Consider the following 24,060-nt stretch of genomic DNA (forward strand, 5'->3'; position numbering starts at 1 on the left):
TTCTTTAATAATTTTAAAAGGATCTCGTTTCAATTCTAGGAAATAACTGTCTGTATCCATGTAACACAGATTTCAAATCTGGGTCAAACTTCTTTAATTTATCGTAATAAAACTCATACATCAACAATTTTGATAGGTCAAGAACTGAAAATCCTATGTAGATCGATTTGTTAAATTTAACCTTTTGTTTGTACATGTGACTCGCTATACAGTTGTCGTCAAAGATATTAAAGCATTTGAAATTTGTTTTCTTAGCTTGTTTCATTGAGAATTCTTCATTTCCTAGTTTGATATCACATCTATTTCGCACATTTTCCATAGATTTTCCAAAAACTGAGTTTTTCATCAGGTTGTAAAAATCTTTCTCAAAGTCACTTGTAGCTTTGGTTCTCATGTTTGTGTTAAAATCAATGTACTTTTTCATAAAAGGCTTCTGATCGAATGCTATAACTCTATTCACATGTTTCAACACCATCCCTTGTTCGAGGTAAAATTTCAAATTTCTTGAATGAACAACGTATTCAGTTTTATCCAGTAAAGTTGTGCAAAGTTTGTTTTTATAATGTTCGGGAGCAAGAGACAAATCCTTGTGACGTTCATGTAAATTTGTTGGATATCCTAGATCAACTTCGAGAATATAGCCATAATCTTCGTCGCCAGTGAGTTCCAAAATTGTTTCTTGCCACTCTTCTTTTGTATATGTTTTAGGATTCATCCACTTGATATCACTAAACGGCAGTTTTTTGCATAAGACCATAACCATAAAGGTTGTTTGCATCGACATAAAGTAAATAGTTTTCGGGCTTTGTCTTGTCGAAATCTTTCAAATATTTGTTATTTGCTTTAACATATCGTTTAATACATTGAGAAATACCTCCACGAATACCTTTTTCAATCATCAAATACATATTATAATCACTAATTAATTGTAATTCTATTTTCGTTAATTTTAACATAGCATCCCATGCGAGGCTTGGAGCTGTTAGATAATGTGCTGGATCAAGTTTGTAACAATTTAGACAAATGTTTCTGAAATTTTCAAATATATCAGCGAGCAATAGTACATCTTGGATATTGTACAAATCAGAGTAATTTCCAAGATTTTTATCTTTTAATTTGTTCCAAACGCTCAAGTAATGTTGATAATCTTTCTCAGATATGCTCTCATCTGTCAAAAGTGAATAGAAATCTTCAATTTTCAGCTCTTCTGTGTAATCAAGTTTTTCAATACTATCGATAAATTCATAGGGAAATATTCCTTTTCCAGATAGAATTTTAAAGATTTCTTCTTCGTCATTTAGCTGTCTTTTTAGAATTTCATTCAGACCATCTTGTATAAAATTATTGGTATGTTTAAAGTCTTCTTTCTTTAGATTTTTCGCTAATTTTTCAATAGATGACGCCATGAATCTAAATGTGTCTACGAAAGAAAACTTGATAAATTTTCTAGGTTTATCATTGTCAAACTCATAGCCATATCCAGAATTTACAGAATAATTTATGTATCGTTCATCGGTGTTTGCAATCAAATCAACATTTCCATATTGTTTAGCCAATTCTTTTATGTACAAATGAGTATCGTAATTTGACATATTAAGACAGAAAACTGGAATATTTTGAGGAAATTTGAGATTCAGATTACAACATGAATGAGCTGCGCCTCGAAATTTACCTGTTAAATAACAACGATCTCTTACTTTTAATCTTTTTTCACCATTAAAACCTTCTGTTTCACAGATATGACAAACGTTTGAATTTTGATACAAAATTTCTTCTTCTTCAGTTAGTTTCATAGGTTTTTTGTTCTTAGAGTTATATTTTGTAGCTATGTATTTTGATATTTTATTGAGCTCTTCAAACAAATTTGTAGGAACATTAGGTAAATCGTCTTCATTTTTGGCTCAATAACATATCGGTTTATACATGCGATTGGTCACATTCGACACTAAATATAGAGAAAAACCATAAGGAATGTGCTTCTGAATCTTGGTTGTAGTCGATCTTTGTGGATTGTTCTTGCATGTCGGAATTTTTTCTAATATGCTCTCAAAATCCATATAAATAACGTACGGATGGCTAAACTTCTTTTGATAATTAGTAAATTTAGTTGTTTGACCTGAAAACGGCATAAGTGGCTTACAAACTTCATGTTGCTTGCAAATTTCTAAATGATCTGTTAAATCTCCAGATTTGTAGAAATGGCTTAAACATCTTCTACATAGAAAATTTTTATGTCCATGTTTGGATGTTTGAGAACTCACTAACCTACTTAAATCGGTTATCAAAACAAAATGAAATTTGTCTTCTTGTTTTACAAACAGTAGATCAATATTTAATTCTGCATCATATTTTTCAGAAATTTGTAACGGAACAACCTTAATACTTTCATCAAAACTGTAGACATTGATAGACATTTTTGGATATTTGTACTTGGAAATTGTAACTTCGTTTCTCAAATAACTGTATATCTTTCAAAGACATTGGATACTCAAATTCTGAAAATATTTCGTCATTTACAAATTTTTTCGTATTGTTTTGCTCTGTCAACGTGAGTCTCGGGTTTTTCAATAGCACATCGGATAGAATAAATAAAGCAATAATCATCTTTATTTTTGATATTTATACAAGCTTTTTTATCTTTGATTTTCTTTGGCAAATCGATATATGATCCAGCATTCATCATTTCGTGTTTGTTAAGGCTCAAAACTAGTTGTTTGCAGCTTTTAAATGTCCATCCTGAACCCCTATTTGGATGATTTGTCTGTTCTCGATGTGATAATTTATTAAATTGTTTAGAAATAAAGTCGTTTACATCAAAGATCTCGTCTGCTTTTATAGTAAAGTACATTGGGCAAGTTTGTGGTTCACCGTTTACTAAAGTTCGTTCGTATTCGCATTCCAAAGAGAGATATCCTTTACTATTTTTCACAGTGTCTTGAAATTTTTCTATTAAACTTTTAATTTCTGGGCACATAATTGAAAAGATATTTGTAAATTGACATAAAATTATCGCTCAAATTCGTTAAAATGTATTGCTTGAAAAGACCTTGCATAGAGGATAAAACTTCAACATCTATGATATTTTCAGGTTTTTCGTTAAGAGTTTTATCAATGTTTTCAATGATTTCAGACTTGGTTTTATCGTTAGTACCGATAGCCAACTTTTCAGCTATTGAATGAATTTTTTCATCATTAAATAGGTCAAGATTTTTCTTTTCAACTTTGAAATTTCTCTTTAATTCTCGTAATTTCTCAATATTATTCATGTTTTCGTGATCGGCAATTTGATTTTCTCTAGCCCATTTGTCTTAAATAATTTAGTTCATTATTGTAAATTTGATTGTTTTTTCATGACTTTTAGAATTATAATGGCGATCATAGTTTTTTCTTAAAATTTCTCTTTTGCAGAACGGACATGATATTTTTTCGCACTCCATTTATATAGAAAAATTTATTTATCTAAATGGTGATTGTAAACCAACGATTGTGCCTCTCACGGCGTGATATCACTAACGGATATGACGCGGGCGAAGCGATTATCGTGATGGTCGGTCTGTAGTGGCACACCTCGTGCATAGCGCATTCTTTCGGAATTAAAATGTCGGTAATGCAGATTGCTTTAAAGAATAAAAATTGTGTTTCCGTTAACTATTATAACATTTTCTTTTTTTAAATGTAAGATAATTTTACCTATTTTAAATATGCGTACATTTTGTTACTTGTAATTTTCAAATTATATTTTAAATTAATTTGTTAAATTTTTACTTCTTGATTGGATGTTGTAGTTTCTTGCTCAGTATATATGTCCGCGAATTCGGCTTGGTCGGTTAGGAAGTTTACTTCTGAACTGTTTCAATGCGAGTGGCCATAGCGGAGAAACACCAAGTTCAGAAGTATTCAGTACGTATTCCGTAACCATTTCTCTATCCGTATCTCACTCTTCTCTCTCTCTCTCTCTCTCTCTCTCTAGCCTGAATAAAGATCCTAGCCTATAAACTGTAGAAGTGATCGTGTCATAGGCAGAAAAGAGAGGGAGAGAGAAAGAGAAAGAGGGAGGAGAAAAGGTCGACCGAGAAATGGTTTTGCACTTTTTGACTTTGAATTTTTTCTATCTGCGTTTCGTTTATTCGTAGCAGATTTGACAACATTTCCAATATATTTTACATTAAAACAGCTCAAGAACGTAGAAGCAAACAGCTATAGATTCGTTTATTGTCCTTTAAACAGTATTTTCCATTGATTTTCTGTTGGCTCCGAAAGTGGTCTAGAATCGGCATATTCATATCTACTTATATATATATATATATATATATATATATATATATATATATATATATATATATCTGTGTGTGTGTGTGTGTGTGTGTGTGTGTGTGTGTGTGTGTGTGTGTGTGTGTGTGTGTGTGTGTGTGTGTGTGTGTGTGTTTTATTAAATGACTGTAAAAATAAAAATATTATTTTTTAATGGCACTATATTTCGGTTAAAACCGTCTTCAGGTGCATAAATTATATGAAATGTAAAAGACCATAATACAAAAAAAATTAAATAAACAGTGAATAAATAGTCATAAATACCGATGACATGAACAAAATTTCTTCCATGTGTTGATTTAAAATTTTGACGTATTTGGCCAAGTTACCTGATGAAGTTGAATGTTACATGTGGAATTTTTGCTCTTTAAAACCACTAGGTGTGCTTGTTCTAGTGTTCTAAGGTAAATTGGGTTTGAATTTTGATGCACTTCCCGAATAGGTTTGACAGAATACGTGTTTTCCAAAGTGTCATTGTGATTTAGTAGACCATGAGTGACGACAGTTTTCTTTAAATCGGGGTGCTTATAATCGAATCGGTATCCTGTCATTCTTGTCCTCAAGGTATTTGTAATTGAGCCAATATAATCTAGACATTTGTTACATTGAATTTGGCAAATCACATTTTAAAATTCACAAGACACGTTGGCAATGATAGGATACGCCTTGCTTGGTTTGCTACTAGTGAATTTTGAATAATTTTGTAACTCTTTACAAATCAAACAACTTGGTTTGTTACATGGATGTGATCCTTTTTGTTTTGTATTGGTATTTCATAGGTGTTTGTCATTAGTAATTTAGGTTTTATCAATAAATCTGTAAGAATAGGAGGTCTTTTAAAGATTGCTCCAGTAGTTATTTTGAAAATATCATTAATTGAACTTGAATTTTGTAAGATATTAAATGCTACTTTAAGTATATATATATATAATCTATAATAAATATATATATATATATATAATATAAAAATATATATATATATAATATCAAACTTTTATTCTATCTTTGAAACTGTAAAATAAGCGTTTTCTTGTATTTGGAGTGTATTCTTCCAATATTTACTACCACTTCTCTAAATGAGTAATATAACCAGGTTTCATTTACAGGGTCCCGTCGGGCCCAGAGGAGAAAGAGGAAGAGAAGGTCCTCCGGGTCCTCCAGGTCTTAGGGGAATCGACGGCATCGCAGGAACTCCTGGAGCCCCGGTAAGATTGAGAAACACGAGCAATGAATTTTGTATAATATTTTGTTAAGCTCCTAAAGGTATGATATTGTATTGTGGGCTAATGATCCAACTTGTATTTTAGGGTGCGATCGGTAAACCAGGATCACCAGGATTCCCTGGGTCTCCCGGAGCTAAAGGAGATCAAGGAGCACAGAGTCCCAAGGGCAGTCAGGGTCTGCAAGGTCCTAGAGGTCAGTTGTACTACTAAGTAGATCACGCAGGATAAATTGAATAGAAAATTAATGCTTGATGAAATGTTGGTTTATTTGCAAATATCGCATTATTTAATAATTATTTGTTATTATTTTTTATATTTAAATTTTATTCCTTAGTTTTTATTGCAGTACTTATAAACTCGTAGAATCTATTGCTAGAGTTTTTATCTCAATAATTTGTTAACGAGCCAAATTTTTATAGGTCTCCCTACACTTGTACATGTTTAGTCACATTAACAAGTGACGATACCCAGGTGTGTGATGTGAACAACAATATTTATTTAATCCGCACTTAATTGCATCATAATTTCGGTCATTATACCCGACGCAGTAATAGCTTCATTATACATGAATAGGTGTATTGTTAACCATTGCTTACGTTTTCGTAAACCGGGTATCGGAAAAGTGTGTTTTCCAACAAAGAGAAAATCAGTTGTAAGGCAGGCGTCCATAAACCAATTAATCGAGCAAAAAGTTAGCTTAATTAAACTGTTTCTTCTGTTTATTTTTCTCGTTCTACCTCGTCCAATTTTAATTATTTAAATTTCTATTACTTTACTTCGCCTTGAATGAATTATTCATGAGAAGTTTCTGAAGTCGTTGCGAAAGCAAAATAAGTTTTATTTCTTCTCATTTTTGTGTTATTCCGCCTCTGATCAGTGAAAGAACTTCCGGAACCACTGAAAGTCATTCGAGTCGTATTTGGTTGTTGTTATGTTTCTTTATGACGAATATTGCTTATAAATTCCGCTTTTTTTTTTTGAATAGTTCTGCTAATTTAAAGCCACTCATAATATAAGTTTAAGTCGCGGAGCCGGTGCCGTGTGGTCTAATGCCTCAGGACTCCGTGACTGAGTTTGAGATAGCGCATCTTTTAGTTCTGTCCGTGACGTTTGCACTTTTTGCCAATACTGTACCGAGTATGGACAGAATAAAGCTAAAAAGGGTATCGCCCTCTCCTTCAAAACCATTTAACCAATGTAAAAAATACCTTTTCATTCACCAGCTCCACTCCCCATTCCAACAATAGACTGCTTGAAATCATCAATCTTACGTTGGTTTGTGATACTCTCATTTATATTTCATTCAACTGTTTCGTAATACGAGTACCGATTTATATCTGTAGTCGATTAATGGATAATTTCGCATCAACCAAAAGGGCTTTATGCTCGCCACACTCCTAAATTAATGATCTTTTTCTGATTGTTAATATTAGTATTGCACTATGTATATATTTCATAATTGTATCAGGTTTACCCATGACACTTTAACTTGCTGTTAACTCTTGTCTAATAATTTCTTAGTATTACATTAGATTCCTTCCTGAATTGGCATTACTATTTTTCCTTCAGAAAATTAGTGCATGCCTTTAGTAATAAATCACTGCTGTTTACAGACCTTAGTACATTGCAGAGCTTTAGCAGTAAAGTTAGCACATTCACTGCAAGACGGTGTACAATAAGGATTGGAAGCACTCAAGAATAATGGCTGCGTCTTATATTCCGCTGCTAACATGTTACAAAGATACAGGGAAGCAAAGTTTTTACGATGCTTTATGTTCCATAGCCTCTAGATCTCATCAGAAACAAGCCATGGTGTCCAAAATTTCTTGGCAATGTAAAGTTATAGGATTTCATGGTCCACATGGAATATCAACATGGTTCTGTGATGTAAAGAGTTTATATTCATGTACAGAAACTCCCCAATTATCTATCTCCGGACCTTAATGATAAATTAAAAATATTGTGAACCTAAGCATCAAATAGTACACAGTAATATTCAGAAGAGGTGTCAGAACGAAGGCAACCACAGACACTTCACAATTCATGTAACCTTCCTAAGTCGAGGATCGGGTTACGGTACGCGATTTTGACTGGTACTTTCCATTTCAGTGCGTTTTTTTTGTACATTTTACTGAGATGTAATTCTGCTGGTTGTGACAGGTGAGTCTGGACGTCCAGGAATATCCGGTGAGTCAGGTCTTCCAGGGCAACCCGGCAAGGATGGATACCCAGGAGAGAAGGGAAATCCAGGGGCTAACGGCATTCCAGGCCCTCCGGGCTTTCCAGGAGCTCGAGGACCCCCTGGACTCTCTGGCAGTGTCGGCCCTCAAGGCCCTAAAGGACAACAGGTAAACGACCTCTTCGAATTAATCAAAAAGATCACAGATATTGGAGTTATATTATATATATATATATATATATCTGTGATATATATATATATATATATATATATATATATATATATATATATATATACCTGTGATATATATATATATATATATCTCCGTACAACCTACGTATTTCAGAACTGTGGAAAATTACATCTGCGAATAAAGTAAAAAATAAAATAACAATATATTATATCCTTCTCATTAATGTCAAAACGGTCGCACGTTTTATCTTCAATTATTTTAATATACCTATATAGTGCAGAACAAACATATAAAGTAAATAAATTGTAATGCAGTAAAAAAATTGAAACAATTTTCAGATTTTATGTCTCTTCCACAATTATATCTACATTTATCAAAGGATAAAAGGATTGCATAAGTTTCCATAGTTAAGGTTTCAACATTTTTTACATCACGCTATTTTCTAGAACTGGTATCTCTATTGGTTCAGTTCGTTCGTTAATTTGTGATTTTGCAAAATCTAAAGTCTAAAGCAAACGGCAAGTAACTTTATCAAATAAACTAGATCAATTACTCTGTTGAACTCATGTTTAGTGACAGCATTCGATTAAGTCAGATTGAGTTCTGTGTTGAAGTAACTTTTATTAAACATTCATGTCTTTAATATATTTCTACAATATCATGAATATGCGTCATGTAGAGTTGTTGATATTTTAAATTCCCTAAATATTCTAATTATTACATTGCTATGAAATATCCAAACATTGCACTCTAAAAATATAGCGCACACAAAATTGAAACCCTATATTAATTACATCAACATCGATAAGTGGTCAAGTGTACATTTTAATTCAGTTTGGCACATTTTTGTGGAATATTGTTTGAATGAAGTTGTCTCCTTTTGTGAACGTAATTTAATTTGTTTCCAAATAACCTGCGTTGTATTCAGCCACGGAAACCACAATTTCGGTGGCTATCAATCATGTATTGGGGCACATACAATTGGATGCTTCACAGATGACATAAAGTGTACACCAAGGTATATCCATTGTTGGGCAAAATATGAATTTAGCCAAAATAAGCCATTAATATTAAAAGTTAATTACAATGGATTGATTCATAAGAATGGCAAAAAATAACAGTTTGAATAGTAAGGATTTAGTTTTAATAAATCGGGAAACAATGAAGTATATGGAAATGGTATAAATAAGTAATCAGTACTTTTGAATAAGTACTGATTATCTTATTTATAATAAAAAATTTGGTTTATTAAGTTTTTCTCAATCCCTATATAATATTATTATAATGGGTAAATTCATTAAAACTACCCTCCTCCGGGATTTAGAATTATTTTATACAATTTAATATTCATCATTATTATATTAAGTTTTTAGAACAGAGGCAATTCTAGCCTATCCTCCTTCAAGTATAAAGTTAAGCTTGTAAGTATCCCTAACCTGAATCCCTTGTGAGTATCCCAAACCTAAATCCCTTGTATCAATCCCAGAGCTGAATCCCTTTTGAAAATTCCAAACCTGAATACCTTGTATGTATCCCAAACCTGAATCCCTTGTGTGTATCCAAACCTTAATCGCTTGTGAGTATCCCTAACATGAATCCCTTGTGAGTATCCCAAACCTAAATCCCTTGTGAGTATCCCAAACCTGAATCCCTTGTGTGTATCCAAACCTGAATCCCTTGTGATTATTCCAAGCCTGAATCCCTTGTGAGTATCCCAAACCTGAATACTGTGAGTACCACTGGAACTGCATTTATAAATGATTGTGTTAAGTTCCCCTCATGGGGGTTTATTATATTATGAGAAGAAGGTATAAAGAGATGATGAAATGCTTAATGATATTTACAAATAGATTTTCATTTAAAAATATAAACCACTACTTTTATTATATTAATAATACAAATACATGCCACAAGTGCCATACTTTCCTTTCGAACGCGATAAATGCCTTAAACAGTTGTTGCTCATTTGTTTACGAACGTTTGAACTACGAGATGTCTTGTCCGTAGGGTACGCCAGGAGAGAGGGGCTACAAGGGAGAACATGGAATGAAAGGAGAAGGAGGAGCACCAGGACCTCGAGGCTTGCCGGGCCTGCAAGGAGCTGATGGCAAGAGAGGGAAGCGTGGCCAGGTAGGGCCCGTCGGACCGACTGGACCAGTGGGCGAGAGGGGGTCCACCGGGCCGAGGGGTCTCCCCGGGGCGGACGGTGCTGCTGGACCTAAAGGTAAGTAGTTTGTTAGTTGTCAATGGTATCGCGAGATAACGGATCGAGCAACGTCGAGCGTGGCTGCTGCTTGGATGGATCACCGCTGAGCGATCCTGTCCTTGCAAGCAGCACGCCTGCCCGGCCATTGGTGGTGGTTCGGAAGTCACCTTTAAGCCGTTGGTCCCAAGGTTAAGTGTTAGAGAGGGCTTCTTAGCCCTACCATCGCCAGGTGAAATAAGATATCTTTACTTAACTTTAATTTTGTTTTGCGAGAATACCTTTGTATTGTTTTCAAAATTAATAACAATTGTAATACGAGGTAGAAGTACGCCACACCACGTGTCGCCAAGTACGTTTTGCTGAGGTTCAGTGCAGCATTTCGAGCCTATAGGTAATTTAATTCTCGAGATACCCTTGGGTCAGATAAACAGACAGATATCTTACAGAGAAGAAAATTTTACATCCACTCGGCAGACAAAAAAAATATTGTATCAGCCTACACAGTGGTTTACTTTAATAACGCTCAGCTACATTCCATGGAAATTCATTCTTGTCTATGTAGAAATTAAATTTAAGATTTAAATATCGAGATATCTCGCCTTATATTCACATTTTTGTTCGTTGAGTTACGTTTCATAGCAGTGCTTAAATAATGTTTAATAAAGTACAATTGTACTGTATTGGCAAATAATATCTTGCATATTGTATTACATATACAATAATTAGTATAGTATAAATAGAACAAATAGAAAGATTAAACACGATATCATTAGCGCACTTCGTTGACTTCAGTAAATGAAATATTTAAATATGAATATATCATTCACTACATACATTATGCTATTAAAGTTTGACTCCGTTGGAGCGAGAATTTAATCCTTCATTGAAAACAATATAATTGTAATATAATATAATGTGATAGTTACTCTATTACTGAAGTGTAATGCACTTTACGTCATTTCAAAGTATTTTATAAAATTATTGGAATTTAAAAAGAATGTTCATATCAAAATTTGACTTACATTGGACCCGAAGGAGCTGACAGTCGTAGATTTACCTTTTTATGACATTATTACTTATAACGTTGAAAATAACTTCTCAATTTTCGTAAATTATTAAACGGTATGAGTTCGTAAATTGTCTTTACAATGAAACAGTTTTACCTTTCACCCAACAAGCAGAAAGTAAAAAACTTGTTTTAGAAACAATGACGGATGCTAAAAGTAATACTCGAGAGGTGGTTGAAGATTGAATAGTTGACAAGAGTGTTTCGAGTGACAATCAATTTCAAGTGTGTATTCATATGTTCCAGTGTTTACAGGGCCCCTTGCCTATCTAAACTTTGAATTTCGTACATTATTTTGACATTTTTCTTACAATATTTCTCAACTGAATCATGCAACGAGATATACTGACACACTTTGAAGCCTAAGAGTGTGAAGAGGTCAGTTCAGTAAATAGTCATAATTTACTTTCTTATTCATTTCTTTGTTCGGGGTTTCTCCATTTTCGAATGAACACATAATGGCAGATTTGATAATAACAATGCGATGCGGTTTATAAAGGTTTTAAAAATAAATTTTATATATGAATTTTATGTTTAAAGTTTGTTTTCGACGATGGAAGGATTGTGAAGGGAACAGGATTTTCCAGTCATTCGCCATCGTTCAGTGATACAAAAGATCAGTAACACAACGTTTCGAGATCTGCAATCTGGTCTCTTCTTCAGGTTTCTTCAGGTCAACCTGAAGAAGAGATCAGATTGCAGATCTCGAAACGTAGTGTTACTGATTTTATTGTATCACTGAATGATGGCAAATTTCCGGAAAAATTCTGTTTCCTTCATGAATTTTATAATATTATAAATCCACTTAACCAAAATAACAGGGTTAATAGAACGTCGAATATTGCTATCTTACAATAAACTCATACACATTAATGGATCATAAACGAAACGAGCATAGGGGAGACAAAGTTTATTTTCATTATTGAATTGATTTTGTACGTGCATTTCTATAAAATGTTCATTATAATTTGCATTTCTGACACTTGTAGAAATGAATAAAAACAACCACCATACGGCGTATAATTTTAATAAATGTAAGAGTATAAAAATTTGCACTTAGTATTAACAATATCAAAATGGTAACAGCAATGGTCAACATATTATGTTGTATCCAAGACGTGTTTAAAGTTCAGACTCAGCCATTTACAATTTTACACAGTGAGGTCTGGTCCTAAGACGCGACGAGAGCAAGATACATCGTTTGTAAAGATGCTCGTTAAGCTCGTTTGATAACATCTCACTCGAGTTGCAAGAAACTCGATTCTGAGATACTTACTAAGTCTTTGATCTTGATTAGAGGAATTATCTTGATTCATTCCAGTATATAGGTTTTTAAAACTTTTATTATAAATCGGCTAATATAAAAATTAATAGAACGTTTAATTCCCGTCACTTTTGATAAATTCCTGCTAAAAAAGATGTAATCAGTTCCTAAAAAAATTAGAACAGAAATTTATATGATAATTCCTCGATAATTCCTGTTTCGGGTATATATATATATATATATATATATATATATATATATATATATATATATATATATATATATATATATATATACTCATGTTAATTTAAATGTCCTCACTAAGGAACGGGGATTCTATTTGAATTCTATAGTATAATAGTATTTAGATAAATTAATAGTAATTATTAAAACTGCACAAACAAAACGATAGGATATTCAATAAATCTTTACATCACTTAATTGTGGTCTCTTTGAAATGGCTGAGTCCTTAAATTTTAACATTGTTTCAGTGGGATTCATAGCTTAAAAGTATTATATCATAATGTACTTAAAAATTAAACAAAATTTTAACCATATCTTAAAGATAAAACGATATGTGGTTTATTATTTCTCACGAGTGTACTGATAAATGGAATTTGAATGAGAATTGACAGATCGGAAAAATGCAACCATACATGTCCTGGGTACAGTGGTAAATTTATATTCTACGAAACTTACTGTACATGGTGTTAATAAAGTCCCACACGCGCCTGATAGTTCCTAAACGATTAGAGGTAAAGCAATAAAACTTGGTACATCATTACTGCACCTATAAATCTACTCTTTGAAGAAATAACTACCATATTTTGTCACGCCAGGGGGATGGCCCGCAACATTTACACTGTAGGTCCTGTTCAAAATGGTTTAATATTCTTATCTTGGCTCAAGTTGAGAAAGTCAAACTTATTTACTGAATAATGGCCTTAAGAAATAGTTTTTAAGGTAGTTAGTGACTCTTGGAAGGATGGTCTACACGGAGTTCGACAAAAAATTTAACATAAACATAGATCAAGGTGAACTACATTTTATAGGGATTGTTTAACAGAGATGAATGATAAAGGGGAAAACCTGGTATCAGTTATTACGCTAGAGTTCTTATTTTTAGGTTGACCTTTGGACTTTACACTTAGCCAGTACACTCATTTGAGTTTTTCTGCTGTAGTAGTGCAGTCCAACTTTTCCTTCAGTGCATTATTCAAAGAGTGTGATATTGCTTGCAACTTTCAAGCAATGTTGCTTGTGGAACGTAAACGAATAAAATTTCTTATGATGTTGTTGAGCCCAGACAAGAATATTAAACCATCTACAACAGGACCAACGTTGTAAATGTATAAAACTCTAAACCAGTGTAATTTTTTAAAGAGTGAACCTTTTGAAGTCGGATTTGCGGCATTGTACTCTACTAATAACCATTGTAACCTTTGCGTGGTCGTAATGGATTTCTCTTTATGTACCTGTACTCAATATGTCTCTCGGACCGAGTAACAGCTTAAATGAATACATTTATCTGTATCTACCTGTGTTAATTATGTGGCTCTGTATTTTATATATATATATATATATATATATATATATATATATATTATATATATATAAATATCGTTCATAAATATTTAAAAATAGTCTCAATTATAAAACTAAAATTTTAGCAATGATACGAAATTGTTAAAGTTTTATAAACGACGTTGTAAAACGTTAATACGAAAAAGTTATCATTAAACAGAGCATCAAAACACCGCATTAGACACTTCATTTCATAGGGTTTTCTGGGAACCTCCATTATACCTGAGGGGGTTCCATACACTAGGAACCCTTGGATAGTCCTCATTTATGACTTTCTAGATCCGCCACTGGTGGACGTACACTGGTAGGAAACAAAAAATGTCGTAGGCAAATACATTCCAGAAGTAAATTGATCATAAACAGTGAAGAAATTGGGTATCTTATCCTCTGAATTTATACTTCGACGCATACCTCAAATTGACGACCGTCATATTTAATTTATTAATCATTAGACTGATAATAATACAATTAAAATAATAAATATAGAAAATATACATTTGATGTTGAGTGGAAAAGAGGGCTAATACCGCCTAACTTTGTCTAAGAAATATAAAGACATATTTCATTTTATATTTGTTGTATCAAAAACAGTCAATAATTTATATATGACCTGTGTCTGTTTATGTAGGCCAAACAGGAGACAGAGGACCGGAAGGACCCCAGGGGACGAAAGGAGCCACAGGAGATTCAGGCAGGCCTGGTCCTCCAGGACTTCAGGTAAACCTATTGTATCGATTTATTACAGAAAAATATAGAGAAGCTATTTAACAAAATTAAAATGTAATATTCTAAAATCTACCTAGAACTTTGTTTAATTAGAGTCATTTTAGTTTTATAAATGAAGGACTTTTTACAAACGGATGTTCAGAGAGCATGTTCTGAAGGTTGAGTGATTATATAGTGGGTTACCAGTGAAATAATTAAATAAATTTGATAATTTTTTCACAAACACTCTTCATGATTAAAAAAACTAAAACGTTGTGTAATATACAGTTTGTAAAGAAAGTCATCAACTGTAGCCTTTTCCATAAATTCCATTAGCGTGTTTTCGGTATGAGACCCTAGCAGATAATTTATGATCCACTTAGCGATTACTACTGAATAAATACATATAAGCTATAACATATATTTAATACACGTAACAGAATAAATAAACAGGATGTCTGTTTTAAGTGGACCGCCATTGTAATTTTGGAAAATATAAATGTGACGAAAACTTAAAATGGGGGATCTATCCTTATCTTAGAGGCATTTAAAAATATGCAAGGCAAACATTTAAAAACTAACGCCATTTTTCAATGGGGGTGGTAAAATTTGTAGTAACATTTTTTTGTTATGCAACACTCTGTATGTTATAATTATTTTTAGTATAAAAGTAATTTTAAGACTTTTTAATTATTGTTACTTTTTATATTTCCTTTAATAACTAAGATATGAGAGCTCAAAGTATTGAGATTTCTTCTACAGTTTAACACTGAGAAAATTCTTGTTGAATAGGCGTCCATTTGAACAGTATATAAATATAACGTATTAATTCCAGTTTTCAACAAAAAACTTTCAAATCCAAGTAAAATGCCACTGTCTAATCTTCGTTTTTACATCATGTAATTTCTTGTTCTGAGAGAAAGTCTTGCAAATTTAGAACGTGCTATATTTATCTAGAGTTCTATATTTTGTCGGTTTCCAGGACGATGGCACATGTCCTTCCTCACCACGCAAAACCTTCAAAAAAGTCTCCATTTCCTTTTGCAGGAATGAAAAATGTTCTTCAACTGCTAATAGATTGCAAAAAACTACTATCAAACATCGTTCCATCAATATCTCTGAGTTCTCTAACCTCTTTTCTCCCCTCCTCTGATCACCTCTACTGCCGTGACCATTCTCTCCTCTCATCATTATTCTGACCTTTCTGACGACACCGCATCGGAAAATATGAGAGTATTTTAAAACGTTTCCCTTATTTTCTTGCCAGCATCACACAAGTATTAAATGAATATCCAAAACTTAATGAATGCATGTGTGAATTTGTAGTTATAACTGTGTTTAATAATTTGTAAATGTTATTATTCCATTTATTATTCTAAATTTAAACCGATTATAGGGTCTGAGAGGTCCAGTAGGACGTACAGGAGCACCGGGAAAATCTGGAAATCCAGGCGAGCGAGGAATCCAGGGGGCAGATGGAAAACCCGGCGATCAAGGGATCCAGGGACTCCAGGGACTTCCAGGACCCCTTGGACCACCAGGGGAAAAGGGAATGCCGGTAAACCACATATATAGTTGATCTAAGGTTTTAGTTATTCTAGCGCCGGGAAAGTCAGGAAACCCAGGAAAACCCGGCGATCAGTGAATTTAGAAACTCCAGGGGCTTCCAGGACCCCTTGGACCATCAGCAGCTAGCAGTGCTCATTAATATTTCACGTTATATGGAGTCTGATAATTGGTAGTATATACAAGTTTTATTCATTTACGTAGGTATTCACCAACACTACCTTGAGCTTAATGGTTACATGCTTTATAAAGATACAAAAGATATTTTCAGTAAAATAACTCACAATCATAAGTATCGTATATGACAAGCTTTTAATATTATAATTGATACCACAGATTGTAAATTATGTGTTTAATGTAAACAGTGTTCAGTAGGACGTGAGATTAGTTACTACAGACAAGAGGACTAGTCCTCTGTCCTTTGTTGTTCTTGCAGTGTATTAATTATGTTCAGCTGTCTTGCAGCATCATAAATTACGTGTCCATGTCAAGCTCTTGTTGGCAGTTGAGGTATTGTAGTAGCATCTCAAAAACCACAAAACTATACCGATTTTTAATATCTGGAGTAAAACAGATGCTATCTTGTAATTTACTTATAATCTTTACAATAACTGGAATGCTTAGGATGAGGGTCTTAAAACGCTTTAAACACAGATTTCCTTAAAATTTTGAATACATAGGTGTTTTTCGTAGATTATACTATTAATATGCTATCCCAGTAGTTCTACATCTACTCCTGGACTCGTTTTAAAATAATTACCACCAAAAATAAAAAAATAAAGAAATCAAAATCATAAAAAATCATTAAAGTACTTTCATTGAAATGGAAGTAGATTATATTTCATTTAATCTGGTGTCAGTATAAAAATAGCTATCTGTTGGCCATTATCTTGAAACTTAAATCTTCAAATATTTTATTTGTCTATCAAAAGCTATTTTGCTTTTGATCGATTAGTATAAATCTTGGAATAAAAAGGATGTTATATTCGTCGGCTTTTTCCACCTAACGTTATTTAACTACTTGGACCGACATTAGTACTCAGAAGTTCTTTTAGCAATATCACACGGCTAAAGCAAGAACAGACTACAAGTGTGCATTTATTTTAAGGGAGAACCAGGGAAGGATGGTGATCAAGGACCACAAGGATCAGTGGGACCGCGAGGAGACCCTGGCAAAGACGGACCACCAGGCATACAAGGACCTCCAGGACCACCAGGACTGGACGGGGAACGAGGAGCTGTCGGATCGCCTGGACCAACTGGGTTTCAGGTTATAATAATAACAAACGAGTCAACACTGATTTTATCTGAGGATAAACGAACCACGTTTTTTTGAGAACGATAATTAATTATTTTATGATTCACTTTAACAATTGTGGTGTTAAGTTAATAATTTAATAACAAGTCATTTTATAATATATGACTATTTTAATACCGTATTATAGAATTTGTAGAGTAATTATAAAATTGATATATTTCAGTATATATGTTTTCTACGATGGAAATTTTATTTAATAGTATATTGCTGATTCAGTAAAGATTTAAAAAATGTTTTTGCAAAATCGTACTCTTCAAACGACAAAATTAGTTTATTTCCACTAGAAATTGAGCATTCAGAAATCAATTTCAAATTTAGCTTGTATTGAAACTTAAAATTATATGTTTTTGGCGAAATCTCTCAATGTGATTAATATTGCACATACTTAATTCTATTGTACGAGTAATTGACCAAGAAATATTTACGTCTTGTGATTTATAAGTTTATTATATTTTGTAAATGATAAACTGATGAGCATTTGTTAAAGAAATTAAATTGAATTTGTTCCCTCTAAATTTATTCAAATTGGAAATCCGGGAGTAAACATGCATTGAAGTCGACATAACCTTGAAGCAGGCAATGTAAATAAGTTGAAAACTATATGTTACTAAGTATCTTGAATAATCCTTGATCATTAAAAGTGCTTCGTTTTGATTATAGCATAAACAGAAAATAATAAATGGAATTAATCTTAAAGCCTGTAAAGGGCCAAAATAGACATATTTTAGACATGAGACGAGGCAGTAAAATCTTCACTGTAAAAATATCAAATATCATTTTAAAGGTCTATGATATGAGAAATTATAACAAATATTAACATATATACTTAGAAAAACACTTTTCTTGCCTGTAACATTTTCTGCTTCTTTTACACAATTACATTTAAACATATGAACTGTCTATTAAGCCTGATAAAAAGATTCCAGGCAGCAAAAGAATGCTTCAGCTTCAAACAAAACCACATTAACAGAATCCTTGGTATAAAGCTTTAAACAAAACCATGTCATCAGATGTTTCGTTAAAAGTGCATTAATGTTTATCTGACAGGGACTACCAGGAATATCGGGAAACCCTGGAGCACCAGGGAAAGATGGTGAGCCGGGAGTACAGGGTCCTCCAGGACAATCGGGACCCGCAGGACTTCGAGGAGAAAGAGGATTCCCGGGTGAGAGGGGAGCGGTTGGGCCCATGGGACCGTCAGGACAACGTGGGGAGCCTGGAGTTCAAGGCAGTGACGGCGCACCGGTGAGTTAGACTCAGCGATCACATAAGACCAATGTGGTCTTATGTGATCGCTGGTTAGACTGTAGTGCTAGTCTCCATGTGGAGATTTGAAGAGGGTCAGGATTCTTATTAAATGCAATAATATGATATGTGCTATAATATTTGCACTCTTCATATAATGTACTCTGTAATAAAGCTACATTAAATAAAAACATGTAAATTTTTAAAATAATACTTAAAACAAAAGCTTTTATACGTACACTATTTTGAGATTAATCAAATGAAATAAAAATATTTATTGTTCTAAGACGTATACATGCATAGAACATAGTCATTAAATAGTTCTTATTATATAACATCAGAACTATGTATTATATAGTAGTAGTATATGTTGTAAATACCATAACCTAAAATATTAATTGCTATTATACAAACAATGTTATTAAAACTAAAAGCGATACAGTCAATCACGCATCTGTTAATGGCCCAGGCTAAGGAGCTCCGTCCAACAGCTCGTCCACAGAGTAAAACGCATGTTTGATCAAGTACTACTTTAAATTCTTTTTTAAAGGATGTCTTAGTTGAGGAAGTTTTCACCCTATGCGGTAGAGCATTGAATATTTTGGTACCAACATATGACATGGATCTTTTGAAGATGTTGCTTTGGTGGTGCGGAAACAGATACAGATGACTATATGTAGGGAAATATTGAAGGTTTTTGAATGTTTACATTGAGACATAAAATATAAACAGTGAAGGCAAAGTCAAAAGGTTTTCATTCGAATGCACTACCCAACAACTGTCACGAGTACCCAGGCCACACACATCACTCTAAAACCTTTTTTCGCAGTTTAAAAACTCTCCAACAGAGTTAACTGGGGCCGTTCCCCAAAAGATTAGCCCATACGTCAGAATAGGAACAAAGTATCCTAAATAAACCAACCCAAGCGTGTTCCTACATAAAACTGTGGACAAATATCTCAATGAATATATACAGCTACTTAGTTTTTGACATACATGTTTAATAAGTTTTGACCAATCCAAGTTAAAGTCCATGTAAAGTTTCTAACAAGAATAAGAATCATCCTTCATTACAACAATAGTTGGAAGTGCATTAGCTGTATTTTAGTACTCTAATAATTTGCACTTAATAAATAAAAATACTACGTACACTGTCTTACATCGAAATGTACCGACTTTGAAACCTACGATCTACAGTATCTTGTTAATGGGTGAAAATTGCAAAAAAATGTCTTGGCCATTTAAAAATCCCTAATTGGAATTGCAAATAGAAACACTGCAAAGGATAGCCGGTGGTGTTGAGCGTTTAGTCTAAAGCTCTCTAGCCTCTTATATTCGCACGGTAAAATTGGTTTAGCTCAAATTCAATTTACACTAAATCCTTTTCTCACTGAATATCTCCATAGTTTCAGCTGGACAAGAGTAAACCTTTTATAATTTGTTTCACGAAGAAATTCAATAATCCAAATTTTTGCCGTTAATTATAATGGCCAGTAAACTATTAGCAACAGTACTACTAATAAGATGTTCCGATTTAATTCACGTTACAGAGTAATATTAATTAAAAAATGACGAACTAATTTAATTTAACGTTCACTATATTACATCTGATTACCATTTAAGATAAGCGTAATATATACAAATTGTAAATATTTAAGACATCTTAGTTCACTCGTACCTCAAATAAAATAATATTTTGTAATTTCCTTTTTTAAAATGTAAAATACTCTTATCGAATCTCTTAAAATTCTCCAATTTTTTACAACGCAATACAATTAATATTCAAATGCAACGATCAATAACCGTTGATTTCAAACGTTTTATTAATTATCAAATAAGATATGCTAAGTTAATATTATATAGAGGATTTATTGTTTTTTAAATCGTCAAAGGCCCAAACTCCACATATACTCTAGGGTGGTCTGAGAGCTGGTAGGTTGCGCTACCAATCGTCAAAGGTCCAAACTCCACATATACTCTAGGGTGGTCTGAGAGCTGGTAGGTTGCGCTACCAATCAAACGTTTTATTTATTATCAAATAAGATATGCTAAGCTAATATTATATAGAGGATTTATTGTTTTGTAACGTTTTGTCTTAGGGACCTCCTGGGGTCAGAGGTGAAAAGGGACATTCTGGACCACTTGGACTTGTGGTAAGTAATATTACATTTGTATATTACAGCATTATCAATAAATATTATTTTTACACTAAGGTGCATTGTAAATAGAAACATAAAACTATATTTAATTATTACAATATATAAATAAAATAATATTTTAAAAGTTTTAATCGTTGTTTATCGAAAATTGTATAAAAATTTACACATGTTTCAGTTATGTGTTTTGAATAGGGTATGAAACATAAGTGACGTACATTCTATGGCATTACTGATTTTCTGGATTAGGTTAAAATCACAAACACTATCAATAAGGTAATAATATTTTGCATTTCAAGTATTTAACGGCTTTTGCTACATTTTAAACAATGTTAAGATTAGAAAACACATATTTAAGAATAAAATTTTTGAATCCACGCTTTATTTAAATTTCACTGTTTAGGGCTTGCCCGGACTGAGGGGGATGCCCGGCCCTCCAGGAGACAAAGGAGATAGAGGATCCGTAGGTTCCAATGGGACCGGAAGGCCCAGAAGGTAAAATATACGCTAAGTTACATTGTCAAACATTGAATTATTGATAATTAAAAAACCGTTGACAGAAAATTATGAAAACGAAGCGGAATACAGGTAATTTTTCTCAGCGGCCATCAGGCATAATATATATATATATATAAATATAATCAAAGAAACAACACGATCATTATTTTTTTTAAGGAGAAGCCGATCCCCTTTTAATCCTTATTCTACCCGTCCTCATGGGCCACTGGCCTGTGCGAGGATCTTATCAAACAGAATTAGGGGGAGAGTCGATACAGTACAAGGGTCGATGGTACTGATAAAAAGTGCAACGGTCACAGACAGGAGTCGAACCTGCGCTATCTCTAACTCAGACTCAAATTCCAACGTCTCAGACCACTCAGCCATCGGCACTACGATCTATGTTTAGGTTTTAAGTAATTGTCATTAATCCTTTTTAAACAAGTGTTTATCAAATCTCGAGGTTGAGTGGAAGAGAGGGCTAAAACAGTCTTAACTCCACCATTTAAATAATGTCATTTCTCATTTCATTCTACAACACTGCTAACTTCTGCGAAAGTTTTGTATGATGCAACATTCCAAAATTCCAACGATCCCTTCTGTGGCCAAAGAAAAAGTTTACTCAGGTTTTTCCAACACGTTATCAAGAGAAGTATTCAATACTGTTTTTAGATCTAAAGTATACAACACTGAGCGTTAGTATTAGTTAGTGCAAATATTGTATTCCTCTTTGGGTTGTATTCACTCACAGGCTTGGCTATAAAGATAATTTCTTTCCAATAATCCAAATAATGGTTTGTTTTTTGTTGTGTTCATAATATATCATAGTTCTATTGTATGTTACAAATGAAAGTTTTATTAAAAGTTAATGGAATCTTGAATCTGTTTGTGGGTTCCAAAGTCGTTGTCTAAAATGTCTAGGTCTAGTGATGAACGGTTATGTTAAATGCACATTTTGAGAATTCTGTGTCAGTGTGTTAGTCATCCTCTTGGCTCAGAAAGGCCTCAGCCTCTTTTTGATTAGGATCACATTCAAGAACTATATTCAGCATAAGTGAAAATGTGAATGGCCATCAAAGATAAACAAACCTTGGATGGAACAGAAATGAAGGAGAATTTGGCAGTCAAACTCGAAGAACAATAATAATACAATAAAAAGATAAAACTTGTATTTAACAACTGAATATAAATTTAAAAAACTCCTCTTTCCGTTGAGACAAGGGAAGTGAATATTTATTTATTTTTTATTTGTCCGCCCTCATGGGCCACTGGCCTGTGCGAGGATCTTATCAAACAGAATAAGGGGGAGAGTCGATACAGTACAAGATCAATGGTACTGACAAAAAGTGCAACGGTCACAGACAGGATTTGAACCTCCGTTATCTCTAACTCAGACCCAAAGTCCATCAACTTAGACCTCTCGGCCATCGGCACTCCCAATACTCCTCACTGTTGTTAAACGCCGCATTGGATCGTCTGAAAGCGATGTTATAATGTTAATATTGATTCAGGGCATTCCGGACGTTGTTCATTGTTATAAAATATATAACATATAAGTTTAAAAAAAATATAAAACAGTAAGTTTCAAGAACTGGAATGTGTCCTCGTATACAGGCATCAAAACCTAACACATACTGTTAGACATACACAGAAAAACACATTTTGTTTGTATCTGTAATTTAATCAGTTTTAATTTTTATCCACTCTTATATTCACCCCTGAAGAAGAGGATGGGTTCTAGTTCTCGAAACGTATATTTTTTGTGACATACAGTTTTTGTGTTAGTAATACCACTTAAACGTTTGAGAAGATCTGAAATCGTATTGAAAGTGAAACTGAATTTAATCCTTAGTTTGTTGCTAAGAGATAAAGCTGTCCCAGTCGATTTCCTCTCAATAATGAAAAATAAGCTACATAGTATGATTTATATTGATGGATGGCAAAAATGAGGATTCAACAAGATAAGCAATATCACAACGGGGTCAACAATAACTGACCACTTTGACTGAAACCTTAGCCTATTTAGACTTAGCTTAACCACCCTGAATAAGTATAGAAATTTTCGTGTAGTCACGTTATTTTTTAATAATTATAAACAAAGAAAAAAACTGTCAAGGCTTGACGTTATAAGCTCTATCAAAATATCAGTGGGGTAGAAACCAACAAAATATATGTCTAGGAATAACATGAATCCACTCCTAAAAAACTGGCGTTCTACTAAAACAGTATCGAAACATAAATGTACAACATAAATGTGATGAAAGATAGGCAAAAATCTAAAACGAGTGATGCATGTTCACGAGAACAACTCTATATGAAAAATAAACATACCGTTTATTTAAATATAAAAGAAAATACCGGTACGTTAATGTATCTAATTCACATCTTAGTTCAACATAAAGCTAACTGGCCCAATAAATATATAGTAATCTGTTCTATAGTAAAATATTGTCGTCTTGTACGCGTGGAATATCGGGTCACTATCGATTTTTCGATGAATCGAGTTCCAATTGTAGTGTGACACTAATCGATTACAATACAAAACT

The 24,060-nt window shown here is 33.1% G+C and overlaps 1 protein-coding gene across 1 annotated transcript in view; it reads left to right on the forward strand.

Moving 5' to 3' along the window:
- Positions 1-24,060, forward strand: part of LOC124371466 (fibril-forming collagen alpha chain-like) — a gene marked incomplete at both ends in the record, with an annotated part of 81,324 nt that overhangs the window by 28,269 nt on the left and 28,995 nt on the right. Inside the window, 11 exon segments of the mRNA XM_046829798.1 lie at positions 5,418-5,516; positions 5,619-5,727; positions 7,695-7,882; positions 9,914-10,130; positions 14,655-14,743; positions 16,128-16,289; positions 17,406-17,567; positions 18,663-18,860; positions 20,960-21,013; positions 21,420-21,488; positions 21,490-21,511. Of these exon segments, the coding sequence (XP_046685754.1) occupies positions 5,418-5,516; positions 5,619-5,727; positions 7,695-7,882; positions 9,914-10,130; positions 14,655-14,743; positions 16,128-16,289; positions 17,406-17,567; positions 18,663-18,860; positions 20,960-21,013; positions 21,420-21,488; positions 21,490-21,511 (1,369 nt within the window).

The sequence above is a fragment of the Homalodisca vitripennis genome, unplaced genomic scaffold (assembly GCF_021130785.1).
Source record: "Homalodisca vitripennis isolate AUS2020 unplaced genomic scaffold, UT_GWSS_2.1 ScUCBcl_1460;HRSCAF=5126, whole genome shotgun sequence".
Taxonomy (NCBI): domain Eukaryota; kingdom Metazoa; phylum Arthropoda; class Insecta; order Hemiptera; family Cicadellidae; genus Homalodisca; species Homalodisca vitripennis.